At 37.7% G+C, this 18,563-nt stretch overlaps 1 protein-coding gene across 5 annotated transcripts in view; it reads left to right on the top strand.

The window, feature by feature from the left end:
- Positions 1-18,563, top strand: part of LOC110018189 (uncharacterized protein At3g49720-like) — a 38,957-nt gene that overhangs the window by 2,709 nt on the left and 17,685 nt on the right. For 3 of the 5 annotated variants that reach the window (XM_020715423.1, XM_020715422.1, XM_020715426.1), the window contains exons 2-5: positions 4,028-4,157; positions 4,284-4,323; positions 4,474-4,512; positions 14,847-15,218. In XM_020715423.1, the coding sequence (XP_020571082.1) occupies positions 4,038-4,157; positions 4,284-4,323; positions 4,474-4,512; positions 14,847-15,218 (571 nt within the window). In that variant the 5' untranslated portion in view covers positions 4,028-4,037. The remainder of the gene's footprint in view (positions 1-4,027; positions 4,158-4,283; positions 4,324-4,473; positions 4,513-14,846; positions 15,219-18,563) is intronic. The other 2 variants (XM_020715424.1, XM_020715425.1) reach the window with 2 other exon arrangements.

The raw sequence follows: 18,563 nt of genomic DNA, 5'->3' as shown, positions 1-18,563 counted from the left end.
TATATATATATATATATATATATATATGAATATGTAAGTATTGAGTGGTATGTATGTAAATCTTTCTTCTTTTGAGAGGCTTGCAGAAAATAAACAAAATTTGAGATGTTAGATATATAGAAAATTGCGTGATGTGTGTAAGACTTATCTGATTGGAAATGGTCGGTCGGACGGTCAGAGGTAGATGACCAACTGAAAGTTGGTGCTCGATCGGAGAGGTCGGTCGGAGACAACCGGAGCAGCGGTCGTCCGAGGATTGGCACCTGTTGGAGGGTAGTCTGTTGAAGGATCACCAAATAACTTGGTGATATGTAAGTATATACATATAAGAATTGAGTGGTATACAAGTAAGTCCATATAAAAACTGAGTGTTAGATATGTAAATATGTATATGAATTGAATGACAAGTATGTAAAACTCCCTCGTTTGAACAACCTTTGCTAGGTAGTTGGTTTGGACAAGATGAAGCCTCAGACTTGATAATTCTGGATTTCATATCTTCATGGTTTTGAATAAGAGCGGAGCGGCCTGATGGGCGAGCGGCCGGATAAATGCCAGTCAGAGGGTGACCGGATGTAAAGTTTTTTATTCTTTTTAGTGGCCGACCGATTGAAGCTAGTTGGCCGAAAGTAAGCTGCCGGCCGGAGTTGGGTGACCGACCGTAAAGAGGTTGGCTGGTGCAGGGCGTCTAGGCAAAAAAGTTTTGCTTGACAGAAAAGAGGCTAGCTGATTGGATTTTTTGGCCTTCCAGAATTGTATGGCGGGCTGTCAACAGGTAAGTGGTCGATCGACGGGTAACCTCCGGATGCACACATATAAATTAAGTGACATGTAAACATGTAAGAATTAAGTAAACATATAAAAATATAAAATTTGTGTGGTATGTATGTAAATATAAAAATACGTAAGAATTGAGTGTTAGTATGTAAATCTATCATCTTTTGAGATGGCCTAAGGGAGGTTGCGTCTGGTCCGAAGATTGGCTGTCGATGAGGCGGGTGGCGCGGAAGGCTGCTTCTGCTTGACTAGATCTCGTCCGATAGAGAGAGAATCTGACGTTTTCTATCAACTTTCAAATTTATTTTGTTTTGGGATCTACGAAGTTTGATCCTTTGTCACAGTGGTTCTCTAATTTGCCCTAACAATTTTTCTTAATTATACCTTTTTAATGAACTTCATTAACTTCATTCAGAGCTTGGATTGCTAGCTTTTCATTCATGTGATTTCTAGTTCGACAGTGAAATCACCTAGGTAAAACAGGTCAGATGATAAGTTGACTTGAGTGCAGGGGAGTTGGCAGGCGAGGCGGTCGACCAATGTGGCGGGGCGACTGTTACGAATGTTTAGGAAACAACAATACAACGAAGATTTTTTTTTTGGCAAACGAGTAAGCCCGACCAGCGATGTGGGCCAGAGGTGAGGTAATCAGCCGTCGAGTTGACTAGTTGAAGAGGCGAGTGACCGTCGAGTCTTCTCGCGACGGGTTAGGCGTCTTCTCAAGACAAGAAAACAGGCGAGCTGACCGGGGAGTCGAAAGAGCTACTTTCTTTTGCTTAGAGGATCTCACTGCGGGAGATGAAGGCAAACCAGCTCTGAAGGATCTTTCCAATGGTCCGCTTGCTCACTGACGACGAGTTGAGTCTGACACTCGAAGTCCGGTTGTGTTGTTCTAGCTTTTGGTGGCTGGTTAAGGGAGACGTAGTCGACTGAATTTAAGTTTGTTTGCCGAACTAGGAGCTGTCGTGGGATGTACTGTCGGCTGATCGAACGATCGTTGCAGAGGAGACATTGCTAGTCATAAGGAGACCGATCAACAGAAGGATTGTCGGCTAATGCAAGAGTCGCCGACAACTTGAGATGGTTGGTCGGCAAGATCGTCGACCAGAGGAAATGTGTGCTCTGTTCTCATGGAGAAATTAAAAGGGAAAAGGGGAGAAGACGACTTCCGGCCGTAAAAGCGGAAGCGTCACTGTGGCGGAATTTTAAGGCAGAGTTGTTTGAAGAAAAGAAGCAAGGGAGGATAATGGCGAGAGGGAGAGGGTGAGTTTAGAAAGTGAGGAAAGGCGGGTGGAGAAGGTAAGTAAAGATAGTTTCAACTTATTCCAAGTTGGGATTTTGAAGCTGATGTTAGCACCGAAAAATTTTAGGAGTGCGCAGTTACCGATTGTTCTTTTAGTTTGGACTTTTGGAGATAGGCGGTGATGCTAGACGCAAAGGGGATGTTAGTGTCGAGCAAGGATGGAGAAGAGGAACCCAGCCTTAGCACCGACAAGCTTAACCACGAGGTATTCTCCATTCTCAAGAGCAAGTTTCTATTTGGGCATGATGATGCTCTCTGGTTATGTGTTTCAAAGTTTTCGGCCTTCAAATTAGAAGCTCAATAATCTGTTAAATCGGTCGGCCAAGCAATCTGTTGTAGTGTCAGTACCCCTTGTGTTTTTTGGCTAGGAGTGTTTCTCTTAAAGAATTTTGTCCATCGGTGTTGTTCGTTTTTTTGTTGACGACATGATCCACGCTCACCGCATCTTTTAGGATGTTGAATCCATATCTGTCCAGTAGACCGTTCCCAAGGAGTAGAGCGAGAGAGAGAGAGAGAGAGAGAGAGAGCGAGAGAAGAAAGAGGGGAGGAGGACTTCCCTCGACTGCGGAAATGGGGTGTTCTCGAGCTTGTGGACCCATTTTATTCCATAAAATTTGAGGTTACAAATGAGGGGTGCCCCACATCTCCCCCCCCACCCCCCACAAAAAAAAAGGCTATATGAAACCTTCCTATTTATAGAATATATGAGGGATAAAAACTGTCCAAAATTACATATTTGCTATATTTTGAAGAGAGAAACAAATGACATTTTAGTCTCTTTATTTCGATGGTTGGATTGTCTCGAGATCAGTGCAGGCTTTCAGGTTTATGTTTCTTCGCCTTGCTCCCGATGACATTCAATACATAAGAAATTAAGTGACTTATATGTGAATTTTCTGAAGATGATGGTTGCTTGAACGTGATTATCTGGCTAGCCGAAGGAGAAAATTGGCCGGCCGACTGAAATGAGGTAGCTAAGGGAGAGAGTTTGGCCGGTAGACTGAAGTAAGGTGACCGAGGGAGAGAGCTTGATCGGTCGACTGAAGTGAGGTGGCCGACTATTGAATTGTTTCGAGATCCATGCAGACCATTTTTTATATACATGGATTAAGATATAATTGAAGTAGACCTCTGTGGAAAGTCCTTTGATGCAGTCTTTCTATGCTAAGTATTTCTCCAAGGTTTAGAAACATACACATTTAAGTTGTAATTCACTTGGCATGGAAAGCACACAAGAGAGTCATATGCTCAATCTAAATGCTTGTATTCTATCATCGAGTACGGTATAAGATAACATGTAAGAAGAATGTGACCGCTATGTAAAGAGGAATGGGTTGGAGCTTCAGCATCTTTGATGATTTTCAATGTTTTCTAGATTTTTCAAAGAAGGTTCTCAAAAGATGGGTGGATCCAAGGCATAGTGTTGCCCTATAACATTAATTAGGAGATAGGGGAGCTGGTGAGGGGGCGATCAAATACAGAGGCAGTTTTTAATGTAGTAGCTAAAGTAAGGCCAAATCAACAAATAGAAAAATTGCTAGGCTAGTTCAAGCACAAACCTATACAATACATTTGGTGGCGGTCAAATATTAAGGTAGTTGTCAATGTAGTAGTTAGGTAAGGTCAAATCAACATATAGAAAAAATGCTAGCCTAGTTCAAGAACAAACCTACATAATACTCAACTTGCATGACTCCAATAATTCGTACGTGTGGCTCAAAAAGAAAGGTACTTGAAGAACATCTTGGTTTCACATAATCTAGACTTATGACTTTTACTAAACTATTGTTATAAATGCCTTGTCCTCCACTCCTAAACTATGCTTTTTTTAAATTATTGTTAGTCCACAAATATTTTTTTCAGCTTCTAAAAATAAAAAATTTCCATGTTAGATCATTTGAAATCCTTCTTGAAATTCTGAGATGTTTTTATTGATTTCCCATGCAGACTAAACTTCATGTTTAGAAGGGCACTACCATATAGACATACGGCTGATAATGGAAGCATTCCTTTGGTGAGCTCGTCGTTACAAAAGTCCCGCTCATCATCCTTTCTAACAATTGGACTTGTTCTCGTGGTAATTTATTTCTAATCTTTTCATTTTTTTCATGATTTGGTCTTCTTTCATGATCAGCAATGCATTATATAATTTCATGAAATTTCCTTCATTTCTTTGCTTTTTTTTTGCCCACACGAAATTCAGGGTGCCTTTCTTGTCATTGCATACACCTATAGTGGCTCAGGTATGCGCACACTCTATGAAAAATACTTTATTAGCAAACAACATTGGGGAATTTGGCAGTTACCACTACTATTTTTTTTTCCTTCATTATATTTTTTACCGATGAATCATTCATACCCCCTCAAAAATATCTTTAATGTTGCATGGACAGGTTATAACGGTGAAAAAGAAGCTTTGAGCAGAGGTGAAGGTAGGCCTTTCTATTGTAGTAGTAATTTATTTTTCAATGCTTATTTACATTTCCAAAATGCAACAATTGCTCATTATGTCAGCTTTTATTTTGATAATAGGGTTTTTAGAAGTAAACTATAGTGTTCTTTGCTTTAAACATTATCATTTCAAGTCAGGTGACAACAGTAATTTTCATTTGTATAATTTGACCATTTACAATTCTGAGGTTTCTTATAAGTAAATGGGTGGTCGAATGGCATGCGCCTTGGTTAGCACCCATTTTACAGGTTGTGGAACCATCCGTCTAATCAGATGGAGATTGTTTTCCTTATTTATATCATGCATCTTATTTGTGGTGTCAACCCTCAAGATACTTTTTTACCATAATTAGAAATATATTTCATGTTAAAAGGTTTCCCCCTGATTAACTATTTTTTATCTTCTCTTTTATGACCAACACCTTAGGGCTTAATAACATCATCTTTAGAAGTAAGTGGATTATTGACATCTTTTAAGTTTATTTTATCTCCTGTATAATATAGTGTTACTAAAATTCTTGTAAGAGGGAACTAATGAAAATAAATGATGCAGTGCAGATACATGAGGAAGATGAATCAACCATAAAGAGTATGTGAGGTCTCAATGATTAATTATAATTATAGTTATTTATTGGAGTGTGTTGTAAATTTGTCTAAGTATTATGGACTTGTGATTTTATTATTGCTAATGCTTTATTTATAAAAAGAGATTTACATATTATCACTTATAAAAATAAATCTAATAAAAAGATAAATTGATTTTTTTCTTATGGAAAATCGTAGAGATTGTAAAGATTGTAAGGTTATTTCAAGTGCAAATTTAAGTATCTAACATCGTTTATCGAATTTGGATTTTAAGATGAAGGGTTTAAGGATGAAAAATACAATGAACTATCATTGTAGATTTAAATGAGAGCATTGAAAATACACAAATAAAATTATTTTTATTAGCAAAATTCAAGATTTTAATATTTGGGTTTTTCATGAAGAAGCTAATATTATGTGAGATAAAATACCGAGTACTATCAAGCAAGTTGCAAAAGATGTGCTTGTATAATAAAAAAAAAAACTCTTATGAATAAAAAGAGTTGGTGGTGGAATAATAATGTGCAAGAAATATAAAAATATTAAATTTTGTTATAACTTGGATTAGATGTAAAAGCTTGAAAAGTTGAAATAAATAAATAGCCTGTAAGGAATCTAAAAGAATAATTTGTGATGCTAAGAATTTTGTTTTTAATGATCTTTATAATAAATTATATTCTAAAGAAGGTGAAAGATACATGTATGAATTAGCCAAGTAAAAAATTTAAAAAAAAAATAAAGATTTAATTCAAGTAAATTGTTATAATGATGAAAAAAAAATCTTCGATGAGAATATTCAACATAAGTGTGTGAAATATTTTAATAAACTTTTCAATGTAGATGATAAAAATAGGATCGATTTTAGTTATCTTAATATCTTCAATAATAACAAACTTTTTATTTATATCGCTACATTAGTTGCAGAGGCTTTAAAGAAAACAAAATGTGGAAAAATATTAAGACATCATGATATTTCAATAGAAGTATGAAAATATTTAGGTGATTTGGGAATTTCTTAGCTTATTAATTTTCTTAATCTTATTTTAAAACCAAGAAGATGCCTCATGAGTAGAGAAAAGTCTTTGGGTTTATATTTTTAAGAATAAATGAGATACCTGAGAATGCAAATTATAGATGAATTATTTAATGTGTCATGTGTTAAAGTTATGAGATAGAGTAATTGAACATAAAGTACGACTTGATACAAAAATTTCTCAAAATTATTTTGATTCATGCTGAGAAAGTCTACTATGAAAGCTATACAATTATCTAAATGTTTGATATTGGAGAAGTAAAGAGGGACTAAGGAGGATCTACATATATTTTTTGTTGATTTAGAAAAAAAACTTATGATAAGAAGATAAGTATTTTGGAGAGTTCTAGAAAAGAAAGGTTTTGATATTGCTTATATTCAAATCATTATAGATATGTATATTAGAGCTATTATCTGTGCTTGAATACAAGGAGGATTGACTAAGGTCCTGTTTGAGATTACCTTTCGTGTTCTGATTTTTTTTTTTGAAAACAAAAAAAGTTTTCAAATAGAAAACAAATCCAAAAATATTGTTTGTTTATTCCATTTTGTTTTTTTAATTATGTTTTTAAAACACATAAATCTTGCTTTCAAAACATTAAAAACACAAAAGTTCAATTTTTATTGTTTTAAAAACATGTTTTTTGGAACATTCCCTGAGTGGAGCAATGAAGATGTCCACCCGCCCACAATAATGTTTTTTGCTGAGTGGAGCAATGAAGACGTTGTATACGTCATGGGCGGTAGAGTTTAATACTAAAGCGCACGTGGATCCAACCATTTTATAAAAAAATAATAATTTTTTCATTAAATAAATAAAAAATATGCAACTAAACATATTTTATATTTTTTATTTTTAAAAACATATAAATCATAACAATATCAAACACGTTTTCTAACAACAGAAAAACATAAAACAAAACAAAAGCAAAGCAGACTAAAAACAAAAATGAAAAAAGAAAACACAAAGTGATCCCAAATAGGCTCTAGTATTTTTCTATTTTAATTAGATTACATTAGTCCATATTTTTTTGCTTTAATTATGAATGTTCTTACTGGACATACTATGGCATGCTGAATGTCCCTCGACAGTGGCAATCCCTTTGGGAGGCTTTTAGTCACCACGACTTGAAAGTCACTAGGATATGGATTTCCTCCTCAATTTCCTCTAACATTACTGAGGCTTCATTTAAGGAAGCTTCTTCTCTTATAAAATTCCCTTTTCAAAATAAACAACTTATATAAAATTTTCGTTAATAAAATTGATAACCCGCTTGAATAGAAATTTTTTTAATTTTATTAGTTATAGCTTTTCAAATACAAATGACTAAAATATCCATCCATCTCCAATTCACAGGTTCCTCGCAGGAGAGAGTATCTACAATCGACATTCTTGTTGTCACTTGTTGACGTCAATTACAAATGTAACACTAAAGGAGCCCTGTGAGGTCTACAAACAAGCTTTGATAGCTGTCACCTGCAAAGTTGATCTACTCTTCTTGCGCGTTGATATCCACTCTGCCAATCCTCTCGCATGCCGATACCATTGTGTCCCTATCACTGCTTGTTTGAATCCCCCGTCCCCTTACCTTGTCCTATTTTTTAGTGTCATTGATGAAAAAGACACCGTCACTTACGCACCTTGGATAGTGCCTGCTTTAGTGAAGGATACAGATCAAGTAATGATGAAATTGACAGACTGCTTCTCTGATGTCCATCCGTACCTAGATATGGAATACACTTCATCGGTAGAAGCTGGTATTTATCAGTCTAACAACATCATGCAGGCTAGAGGCGGAGCTTTTTCAGGCTTCATTATGCTCTATTTTTCTAAATACAAGCCGAAACATTGCTGCACCGTCAGCAACAACGTAATCGGAATTGGGAGTGGTGCCAGACGGTGGTGGTAGCACCATGTGCTATGAGTCACATGGTTTTACAACTCCTCCCCTCAATTTAAGTTTGTGAGGAAGGTCATGGTGCTCAACATTGAAAGCCGATTTGGACATTTTCATATGCAAAATAGTGGAATAGAAGGGAATGCGGGCCGAATCGCGATTTAAAATGGGGAAGAAATGACATTACGACAAAGCATCTTTCAGAGACATTGTTGCACAAATCGAGTGTAGAGCATTCTCATGCCATTCTATGCAACAAAAAGGAGGTTTGCCATTGTCTCAAATGAGGCCTAAAGCCATTGCCACTAGTGCCTCTTGTACGAACTACATAAAAGGGGCTCATGGGACTACTGTCTCCTCTATGATATCTACTGCTCTCGAGTCCCTGAAGGGCAAAATAACTATGTGTATTCCATCCTTCTTGAACAAATGAATGTTTTTGAACTCGTCATACCGAGCCTTGCAATATAACTGCCATGACTTTTCCAACAAAATATGGCAAGCATCAATGGGTATCGCGTCGCATCACACCCGCTCTTTTAGCTGGTCTCTAATAGAAAACTCAACGAAGCACCATTGATCCAACCGTTTCTCATTTTTCATTTTGAACTAAGGAAATAAGGTTGAGAGTACTTATGTATGACCAAGTCCAGTTTCTTTACAATCAGAGTGGATGCCACATTCTCACAACTCCCATCATTAATAATCAGGCTACCCACCTTCCCTCTCATGCCGCACCTGGTGCTGAAAATGCTAGCCTTAGCCACGAATGATCCTTCTCTATTTCAGTTTGTAGGACCCTCCTTATGACTAGCATCTCTCCCTCATCTCCCTAGATTTGATGCTCCTCATCCCGATCTTTCATTGTTTCCTCCTCACTTCCTCAACGTCACTCTGCTCAGTGCAAGAAACAATTCGGCTTGTAGGGCAGTTGGAGGCTATGTTTTTGAAGCCATGACAGATAAAACATCTCATGACAGACACTGTACCGGGTGCGTTACTCTTCTCGGGCTTATTTCCTCTCAGATTTGTCCTATCATGCCACTGTCCAGTCTTCCCAACTCCTTTAAAGGTAACATTGTTCGTAGTTGCAACTGTAAGTGGTTGTCTGAATGAGGGCGCTTGTTTGTTTTGTTTCAGCTGTCTCTCCACCTTCTAGGCTAAGGCCTGAATATTTGCTAGTGAGCAATAGGGATGCAGTTAAACACCATTACTAATAGTTGGTTTCAAGCCTCTCAAATATTGGGATATCATATGTACCTATGGATCGACCAACTTGCATTTCACCCGAAGCTGCTCAAATTATATCGTTAACTCCTCTACTTATAGATCTCTTGTTGTAGGTGTTGAGCCTCAGAAGCATTTCTTGACGGTAGTGAGGTAAGTATTTCCTTTGCATCTCCTTCCTCATCTTGTCCCATATAGTAATCTTATCACTTCTTTGTCTCCCTTACCTTTGCAAATTTTTGCACCACAAAGAAGCAATTTTTTTAGTTTGATGGCCGTGAGGTTCACCCTCCTGTCTTCTTGCACCTCTTTATACTTGAAGATTTTCTGAATCGATTGCAACAATTCGATGAAATCATTTGGATCCATCTCTCATTCGTACTCCGATAGATCCTTTTTCTTTCCAAATTCTCTGTCCTCTATACATTGCCTCCCTGATAATGAATTTCGACGCGTCGCGATCTGTTCTCCTCATTACTGAAGTCCTCTCAATGGAAGGGGTTCAAATTCTCTTATATTTCTCCTCTTTAACTCTCTGCATCTTGATCGAGCCTAATTTTTTGGGTCTCATCATTAATCTCCACAAGCACTTGTTGAAGTCAACGAATCTCTCACTGTATCTCTTCCAGGGTAAGTTTCAACATGCGTCTCCTTGGTGGCATGGTTAGTGTTTGGATTGGTGGGAGTGGAAGAGTATTGGAATGGGGAACAAAAAGAATTTTGGGGGTGTGAAGGTAAGTTGGATGCTAGAGCACTAGGATAGAACTAGGGTTAGACTAGTTATAATATCAAATGATGCCGCAGTTAATCAAACGACAACGAAACAAGACTTTATTACTAAGATCTAGTAGGGTTTGCAAAAGATACTTATGGAAAGCAAGAGATGAAGAGAGAAAACACAACACAAACACCTAATTTGGGCTAGAATTAAGGAGTTGAGGGGGTATGACGAAGGTGGCTATAGTTTTGGGAAAGTAAGGTGTGGTTGGCGGGTAGTTGGGAGGGGAGAGGGCGGCTATTTGGAGGGCAGTAGGGACCAGGTAGGCTGCGAGTGAAAGCGAGGGGGTGGGGGGGGCGAAGGATACACACTACCATAGGTCAAGTTACAACTAAAGCATCTCTTGTCTTTGGATATAGCCCTAGAATGGGAAAGCAGCCGCTAAGCTAGACAGAAATTTGAAAATAAGAATTATCCTAAAACACTTAGAAACAACATGTAAATAAACTAGGTAAAAGAAGGGGGACGCCACCCACTTGGGCGGCAACCCCAAGCCCTAGGAGGACTAGTCTGTTGTGATATACCCTAGGAGGACTATATATATATAATAGAAGAAAGATCTCCGACGAAGCGAAAAATAGAACAAGAAAATTCACACCTGAAAACAGTAAGACAGTGAAATACAGATTTACATGGTTCGACAATTTGCCTATGTATACGAAGTTGCAGATGATTTTACTACTTGAGGAATTTACACCAGTCGATCGTCTCGACTTACAAGAGGGATCTCTCACTTCGTTGCTCTCTCTTCTTCTCTCTCTACACCGAGATATACCAAACAAGATAAACTTACAAGAGAAATAAAACCTATTTCTCTTGCCACAAGTCACTAAGAAGAAGCTAAGGGAGAACAATCTTCTTCTTATTTCTTTTTCATTCTGCCCAAGGAACCGTTGTTTGCACTTCTCTTCATCTATCCCGAGAAGCCCGAAGAAGAACATAAAAAAGGGCCGTGCAAAATCTCAAGGAGAGCCCTGCGATACCTCGCAATACTTTCTTCCTCTTCTGTTCGCGACTTAAAACAAGCGAAGAGATGCTTCGCTTTGAGGAAACAGGGAAGGCGGGAACAGTTCGCGATATTTCTCGACAGAGGAGCGGGAGAAGCGACAAGGTTGGCGTTGATTCACGAAATGAGAAAGGAGGGGAAGCAAGAAGGCGAGAGCGAGATCTGGGGTCGCGAACTGGGCTCCATCCAACAATTATCCCACTTGGAGACCTGTACACAAGCGGCAACATCTCCTTCGTCAAACTGATATCCTCCACTGGCGGCTTCGCATTTTTCTTCAAACATTAATCCTCCACCTCTGCACCTCAAAGCCCTGTCTTTATATCAGAAGGCCAACTGAAGCCGTGCACAACTTCAGTTTCTCAAGAGTAACACTCTTAGTCAACATATCAGCAGGGTCCTCATAGCCTTGCACCTTCAAGTTATTTCTTAGATTACTCTTTTCTCTGCTTGCAACTCTCACTGCATGGGCAATATCATGTCTCTCTTGAAAGTCTTTTTCAATAAGTTTAACCTTGTATCATTTACTGTCATCAAATTCAGTCTTCACATGGTACACCCACTTGCTGTGTCATGCATTCTTTCCTGATGAAAGTTCTGCTAGCTCCCACTTGCTCAAACTTTCATCTTGCATGATTTCTTCATAGTTCTGTGGTTCTCCACCATCTGTCTAGGAATAATAGGAATAGGTGCCCCAGACCAACTCTCCTATTCACTTCCATCATCAACAGAACTATGAACTGCCAATAATAGTGCATTCTGTATTTCTTCAGATGCTACATTTGCGCCATTATTCTCTATATTATGGTGATTCCTAGAGTTTCTCTTTATGTGGTCAACATTGCCACAATTCCAGCAGGTTGCCTGCTGACCAGACTTTGATTTTGACCTCCCTCTATTTGAGTTCGTGTCCGAGTTCCTCTCAAGTGATCTCCCTCTGAAATCAACATTCAGTGCCGAACTCAAACCTGAGATCTCGCCAGAATCTTTTCTTCGCACCTTCTCAGCCAAAATTAAATCACGAATATCATATTTTAATTTAGATTTAACTGCAAAACCGCTAACTTTCATCCTCATGACTTCCCAATTATTTGACAATGATGCCAACAATATCAGCGCACGTATCTCATCATCAAAATCAATTTCAACAAACGACAATTGATTTGTGATAGTATTGAAATCATTCAGGTGTTGAGCAACAAAAATACCTTCCACTATCTTCAAATTGAATAACTTCTTCATCAAGTACATTTTGTTATTCACCGATGACTTTTCATACATTTTTGATAACTATCATGAGATCTACAGTCGTCCTCTCCTTGACGACGTTGTGTGCAATGAACTTCGATAGGGTCAATCGAATAACTCCCAGAACCCGTCGATCTAACAAATTCCATTTAGCCTCATCCATTCTTTCTTGTTTTTTTCCCAATAACGGAAGATTAAGTTTTTTCCCATAAAGGTAGTCCTCTAACTGCATCCTCTAATAATCAAAATCCGTGCCATCAAATTTCTCGATCCCTGAAACTTTCACTTCTTCTACAACCATGATTCTTCCTCAGATTTGAAACACGGCTTTGATATCAGTTGTTGTAATATATATATATATATATATATATATATATATATATATATATAACATAGAAAAACGATCTTTGACGAAGCGAAAAATATAACGAGCAAATTCACACCAGAAAACAGTAAGACAGAGCGGGACACACAAATTTACGTGGTTCGGCAAATTGACTATTCCACGTATTTGAGGAATATATACCAGTCGATCGTCTCGACTTACAAGAGGGATCTCTCACTTCCTTGCTCTCTCTTCTTCTCTCTCTACACCGAGATACACCGAAAAAGATAAACTTATGAGAGAAATAAACTCAATTTCTCTTCTACCATAAGCCACCTAGAAGAAGTCAAGGGAAAAAGAACAATCTTCTTCTTTTTCTTTCTTCCTTCTGCTGCACGGAACTACTGCTTGCACTTCTCTTCCTCTATCCCGAGGAAGCCTGAAGAAGAACACAAAAAAGGGCCGTGCAAAATCTCAAGGAGAGCCCTGCGATACCTCGCTATACTTTCTTCCTCTTCTATTCGCGACTTAAAACAAGCGAAGAGATGCTTCGCTTTGCGGAAACAGGGAAGGCGAGAATAGTTTGCGATATTTCGCGACAGAGGAGCTAGAGACGTGACAAGGTTGGCGCCGATTCGCGAAACGGGAAAGGAGCGGAAGCGGGAAGGCGGGAGCGAGAGCTGGGGTCGTGAACCGGGCTCCATCCAACATAGTCGACCCTCCTAATCTAACCCAAAACCTGTTCAACCAGTTCAGGCGGACAACACACATCAAACTTATTCTCATGAACATATTCTTTCATACACCAGGCCATTAGACGACACATAATATCATAGGCAGTGGTGTAATACTACTATTTACTACTAATTAGACTCATAAGCATATGTGTTTCGTAGCAGGTCATTTGCCTTGCACACCTCTGCACGGTCAACTAGGATGTGAAATGATTTAGGGGTTGTTTGGTTTGCTGAAAATGAAATACAATGTAAAATATTTGCAGAGTACTGTTATTATAATATCTTTGAATTATTTTATGGTTGTTTGGATCACTGTAAAATAAACGCGGGATTTTATTTTTTTTTCTTCATTTGAAGTGGATCGAAAATAATATAAGACTTTATTTGGGAGGCAGCAGGTAGCGGCGACAATTCATCGGCGGGCGGTGACGGTTGCGTCAAAGGGCGGCGGGGGGAGGGGAGGGGGGGTGGTGATGGGTGACAGTTTGCCGATAACATTTTACAATATAATTCAAATTCAGTCAAATCGACCGAATTCTAAATTTAGACAAAATAAACTAAAGAGTGAACTTTAAATTCATTGAAACCATACATTATATTTGTACTTCTTCATACCAAACACATAATTTCCTCAAATCCCTATAAATAATTTACGGTACACCATAAATCCTTTCAATTAACTGCCTCTTAGCTCCGACTGTCGTCCTTTTGAACACATACACTCGCACAGTTGACCAGCAACGTTACACACCCTCACACAGAATACCTTGTGCATGATTGACTTGCTATATCTCACCATTTAGATGTCCTCACGCATAGAATGAGCACATGTATTACACATTACCGAGGTATGGTTGGCATACTCTCGGTTGTATTTATTAAATCCAAGTGTTTATGTTGTTCATCGTTGTGATACCAATAATGCAATAATATAATGGGGCATTTATATGCATATTTACAGATCATATACACGCATATCGTACAAATCTTTAATATCACATAAAAAATAGCATTATTGCCACTTTAAAATTGAAATACATCTTTTTATGCATAAATTTAAAACACTGAAGTGCCATGTATGTAAATATGAAAGTTTGTGTAAGATATGTAAATAGATAAGAATCATATGCTAGATATGTAAATTCCTCTAATATAATTTTGTGTTGTTCTGCAACACTAATTCTAAAAACGGAACCAAATTGGAAAAGACTTTAATTTTTTCAATTTAATGTGGTTGGTTTGAGTTCTGTTTGATTTGGAATTTTTGTTTCCATAAACCTATTAATTTTGTTTATTTTAGTTTTGAGATTTTGGAAGTTCGGTTAAAATCAAAACAAATGAATGTATCCTTAAACAATATCTTGATTCACATAATAAAAACAATGAATTAATGTTAAATTTATAACCTATAAACCTTTTTCTATCTGATTAATTAACTTGTTTCTTTCTGCTTATATATATATTATATATATATATAGGGATTTCTTGCACTGCAGAAGTTCAAAGAGCAATACCTATACTGAAGAAGGTGTACGGTGAGGGCATGCGCAAGGTTCTGCATGTGGGCCCTGAAACTTGTTTAGTTGTTTCCTGGTTGTTAAAAGAAGAAGAAAGTGAAGCGTGGGGCATTGAACCATACGATTTGAAGGATGCTGATAATAGCTGTAGAAACTTAGTTAGGAAGGGCATTGTTCGTGTGGCTGATATCAAGTTTCCTCTACCCTACCGGAAGAAATCATTTTCTGTTGTGATCGTATCAGATTCTCTGGATTATCAGTCTCCGAAATACCTAAACAAAACTCTGCCTGACTTGGCAAGGGTTTCTGCAGATGGTCTTGTTATATTTGCGGGTAACTTAATGAATAATTTAATATTTTTAAATCTTTTTTTTTTTTTCTTAAAATGGTCATTGTCTTCCAGTTTTTCGCTGCAATATTGTTCCTCAACAAATTTCCTCTTTGTTGATTGATTTTGTTGAAATTCCATAAGAAAAATGTAAAGATGCCACATCTAAACAAATTATAGCCACTTACAATGAGGGGTATATTTACAATGAGGGGTATATATATATTAAAGTTTATAAATTAGTAAATTTTTGAAATTAAATTCAAGAAGGGAATGAAGAAGTTATCCACACATTTAACCAAGTGGGTTCTAATTAAGGGGAGAACACTAGCTCCAAGAGTGCTGTGATAAGGAGATGAGTATTTGAGAAGCAATACACAAGTGGTAGATGAGTTGAGATTTTTGAGGAGGAGAATGGGATGAAGAGGAGAGTTACCAGTTGTCTTACAAAAGAAAAATGAATGCATCAGTTGCGTTAGGGCTTGCGCCTCACGTGAGATTGATGGAAGGTCATGGGGAGCCTTAATTTTCTATCGGATGTAGAGAAGCCGAGGATGGAAGGGAACAAGGAGGGTTTCGATGGCTAGAGGGGGCACGACAAAGTATGATGCCCTAGCCTCAATTCTTATAATGGGAGTGTGGTCAATGAGATTGAGCGGGAAGGGATCACATGATTTGAATGATTAAAAGGAGAAAGTTGTGCAGTCGGTTGGTGCCAAGCCCGAGAAAGCTTGATCGAGAAGGAGTTAAGAAAGAGAAGAAAGGATCACATGATTCACACAATATTGGTTGCGACTGTTCTTGGTTACATACAAGTTTCTTAGAAGAATTTGATCCCCAAATTTATATCTTAGTGAGGGTGGAAAAGTAGGGAGACGTGAAAAACATTGTCCACTCTTGCAAGTCTTGGTGGAAGAACTAATCTATATGATACTCTGCCAACTCTTTCGATTACCTCAAATGGATGCTGAAGTGACGTTCAGTTTTTTCACTTTGACCAAATCTTTTGACTCCATGCATAGGTGAGACATTGAGGGAGACATGATCTCCTACCTTAAGTGCAATCTCTCTATACTTAGGATCAAATATTCTTTTTTATAATTTTGAGCTACATGTAACTAGTTTCGAATTTGACAAACCTTCATAGTAGTTTCATCTATTGTTTGTGACATGCATAACCCTCTCACTAATCTCGAACCAACATAGGTTGGGCCTGCACTTCCTTCCATAAAGAGCCTTATATAATACCATCCCGATGCTTGATTGATTTATGAGGAAACTCCACTAATGGTAGCCTTCACAACTATATCCAAAGTCTAAAATGCATGTTCTCAGTACTTCTTCTAACATCTAAATGGTCTGCTCTGAGTGACCATGCACCTGAGGATGAAAAATAGACTAAAGTTCAACTTAGTGCTCTAAGTTTCCCGCACCTGTCTTCATACTTCGGAAGTACATCTTCTGTATTGATCAATCATGATGACTATTGGGATTCCATGTACACGATCAAACAATAATATCTATATAAATCTTAACTTGACTCTCTACTGAATAGTTCTACTTGATTGATAGGATATGGTCGAACTCAATGAGTCTATTAACCACAACCCAAATTGTTTCATGACTTTGTTTTTACTAGTCAAGCCACATATTAAATACATTGCGCTTTCCTCCCATTTTCATTCTGGAATGAGATAAGGCTGCGATAAAACACCAAGTCTTTGATTTTTTTGCTTTGACTATCTAGCAAGCAAACACTTGACTATAATATTCGCTACATTATTTTTCATGCTTGGCTACCAGAACAACTTCTTTTGAACTTGATACATCTTGATACAACTTTGATGCATAGAACATGGAGTATAGCATGCTTCTCAAATTATCTCAGGTTGAGTCTTTCTTGGGCCGTGCGACGTAGCCGATCCTTAAATCTTAACGTGTTTATTAATTCAATGGTGAATTTGGGTCTAAATCCATTATTAACCCGTTCCTGAAGTTGTAGCAGACATATATCTGTTCTTTGAGTTGCATGAATCTAATTCATTATTGTTGGTTGAATTGACTAGTGATTGATGATCGAATCAACTCATGAATGTATTATCTCAGGTTAAAGTTGTTCTCCAATGTAATTGGTATTCCCGAGTGATCATCAAAACTGCATATGTGGAAGATTTTCCGCTCAAAACATCTCCAACCACATTAGCCTTACCTGGATGATACTAAGGACTTATTTGGGGCAGTTTTAGTTGTTTGAAGAAGCATATGTGAAACATATGCAGAAGAAACCATTGTTCAAAAATCTGCGACGGTTATTACAATTTTTTTTTATTTTCAAAATATCAAACCACAACTTTCTGGCGGCCACGGCGCTTAACTAGGTCAGGTTGCAAAGCACAACTTCCCACCATAATTTTTGAAAATGCAGACAAAATGCAGTTTTGTAAAACTTCATAAAGTACGGTGCGACATCACAACGACGCGACACCGTATCGAGGTGACACTGTATTAGCGCGACACTGCTATCCCAAACGCATCCTAATTTTGTAAATCGTAATCCTTCTTCAACTCAAGCCTTATCTATACCTTAAGTTTAACTCGTGCTTAAAAATATACTCTGATCATTGGAAAAAACTTAATGAACACCATACAAATTGTGTCTCATGATCAACTGCCATATGGTAGCTGAAAACTGAGACATTCAAGTTCCACGCGGTGAAATCGAGCCGCGATACTTGGTCTGCTTGTCTAAAAATTCACTATCAAATGGCCCTGGAGGAAGGGAAAATAAACTTAGAGACTGATGCCTCCATGAAAAAAAAATTAAAGGAAGAAAATGTCTAAAAATTCACTATCATTCTGCTAGCACTCCTGAAGATTCGTCATCTATAAAATTTATCAAAAATAGATCCCAAAAAAGAAGATTCAGGAGTAATAATCTTATTTTTTTCAACCCTAGGGGAATCCTCTAGAAAAATCTCGCTATCTTGGGGAATACTATCTAGCTTAGTAGTTTGTGGATTCTCACCATTGAAGCTATCTGTTTTATCAAAATATTAGGAGATCTTAGTCTACTGAAGCATTTGCGCTCAGTGCACATTAGCTTGCACATCAAGTAAAACATGCTAAAATGTTTGAAATTTTACTAATAGAACCTTTGTATTTGGAAGGCTGATATGTGTGCAAGCTTCTAGCAAAGACAGCCTTGCTACTGGTCATCCTATTTATGTCCATCCTATTCCTCTTTCTTCCTTCCACCATCCCAGTCTCCCTTCTCACCTCTATGCACTTATTATTCTCAAACTCTTGTTTTTTGTAGTTTTTTTCTAGCTCCTCTTTTTTTTTTTTTTTTT

The sequence above is a fragment of the Phalaenopsis equestris genome, unplaced genomic scaffold (genome assembly GCF_001263595.1).
Source record: "Phalaenopsis equestris unplaced genomic scaffold, ASM126359v1 Scaffold000006, whole genome shotgun sequence".
NCBI lineage: Eukaryota > Viridiplantae > Streptophyta > Magnoliopsida > Asparagales > Orchidaceae > Phalaenopsis > Phalaenopsis equestris.
This window is presented reverse-complemented; position numbering and strand designations above follow the sequence as displayed.